Source organism: Poromitra crassiceps, assembly GCF_964638095.1.
Source record: "Poromitra crassiceps genome assembly, chromosome: 11".
Classification (NCBI taxonomy): Eukaryota; Metazoa; Chordata; class Actinopteri; order Beryciformes; family Melamphaidae; genus Poromitra; species Poromitra crassiceps.
The window spans coordinates 25,856,447-25,858,069 of NC_139643.1; the positions used below are offsets into that span (position 1 = coordinate 25,856,447).

At 49.3% G+C, this 1,623-nt stretch overlaps 1 protein-coding gene across 1 annotated transcript in view; it reads right to left on the minus strand.

Annotated features, from left to right (window-relative positions):
• Positions 1 to 383: 383 nt before the first annotated feature.
• The window catches only part of LOC310784927 (DENN domain-containing protein 3-like), a gene marked incomplete at its 3' end in the record, with an annotated part of 27,902 nt that continues 26,662 nt past the window's right edge, over positions 384 to 1,623 (minus strand). Inside the window, exon 22 of the mRNA XM_083645952.1 lies at positions 384 to 395. Coding sequence (XP_083502078.1) covers positions 384 to 395 — 12 coding nt within the window. The remainder of the gene's footprint in view (positions 396 to 1,623) is intronic.

The following is a 1,623-nucleotide window of genomic DNA, read 5'->3' on the forward strand; positions in this document are numbered from 1 at the left end:
CAGGAAGCAGCATGTGAGGCTGGGAAAGCATATCACAGACTCTCGGACCATCGGAACGGAGCTGTCCAGGGCGGTGTCCTCTCTCCATACTTCTTCTCCCTGTACACAAACAGCTGCACCTATACAGCCATCTCTCAAGCTCCTGAAATTCACAGATGACACCACCCTCATGGGGCTCATCTCTAATGGAGACAAGTCTGTGTACAGGTAGGAGATCGACCACCTGATGACCTGGTGGAGTCAAAACAACCTGGAGCTCAATGCCCAAAAGACAGTGGAGATGGTTGTGGACTACAGGAAGAACGCAGCCCCACCTTCCTCCATCACCCTGGGTGACGCTGCAGTCAACACTGTGGAGTCCTTTCACTTCCTGGGCTCAACAATCAGCCCGGGGCCTGAAATGGGAGCTGAACATCAAAGCTCTCACCAAGAAGGTACAACAGAGGACATACGTTCTGTAGCGGTCCATCTAGCGTCTTTTTCCAACCGTTAAACGCTGGAAGTACGCTGGGGAGCGCTGATCTCAGCGCACAATATACAAGGAAGCAGTCTGAAACTAACGTTAGTTCAGTGCGGTAGTAGCTTGATAGCTGACAGCTAACATTAGCAAACAACACACATACAGTGATTTAGCTCAACACTCACCAGAAATATCAAGTGTCTAGCCAATCTGCTCCCACAATTAAGCCTTTCTGTCTAACCCTTCTGTTGCGATAGTTTCTCCATGATTAAGTTGCCAGAAAAGCAGCACCCGACACCAGCGTCTTTCTGAAAAGTTAAAATATTTTCAGCTGGAAGCGCTGGGAGTCAGGCGCACAAAAACGCCGGAGCGCTGTGAAAATAGATGGTGGGCGCTGCGCACTTTGTCTAGACGTCCGTGTGCGCCCGCATACGCTCTCCCCCCCATTGGAAACAACTGAAAAAAGACGCCGAAGCTGATGAAAAGATGCTAAATGGACACCGGCCCTAAGGAAGTTCAACGTGCCAAAGGCAGCATTGGTGCTTTTCTACACCTCCACCATCGAGTCCATCCTCACCTCCTCCATCACGTCTGGTCTGCTGCTGCTTCGGGCAAGGACATCTCCAGACTGCAGTGCATTATCCGCTGAGCTGAAAAGGTGGTCGGGTGTAGCCTGCCCTCGAGCCAGTATACACTGCCAGGATGCTAAAGCAGTCCCAGAAAAGTTTGGCCAACCACACACATCCAGGACATAAACTCTCCAGGGTCCTCTCCCATGGCAGAGGACTGATGTCTTGCAGTACCAGAACCTCCCGTCACAGGGACAGCTTCTACCCAACTGCTATCCGCCTCAGCATCGACTGCCCCCCAATCTTGAATATTGAATGTTGAAATAATAAAATGACTGGAAATATAATGAAAAACAATAAAGGGAGAAAATGATGACAAAGAGAGCTAAAGTAAATCTCAGCTGTCTCTCCTTAACCAATTTTCCTGCGTAATGATTTTCCAGCACATCTTTGTCCTGCACTAACAAACAGTTCCCAAGCTAACGAAGAAACTGTAACTCTGGCTTAACAGGCACAAAATAGCTGACACAACACACACACACACACACACACACACACACACACACACACACCTACACACACACACACACACAC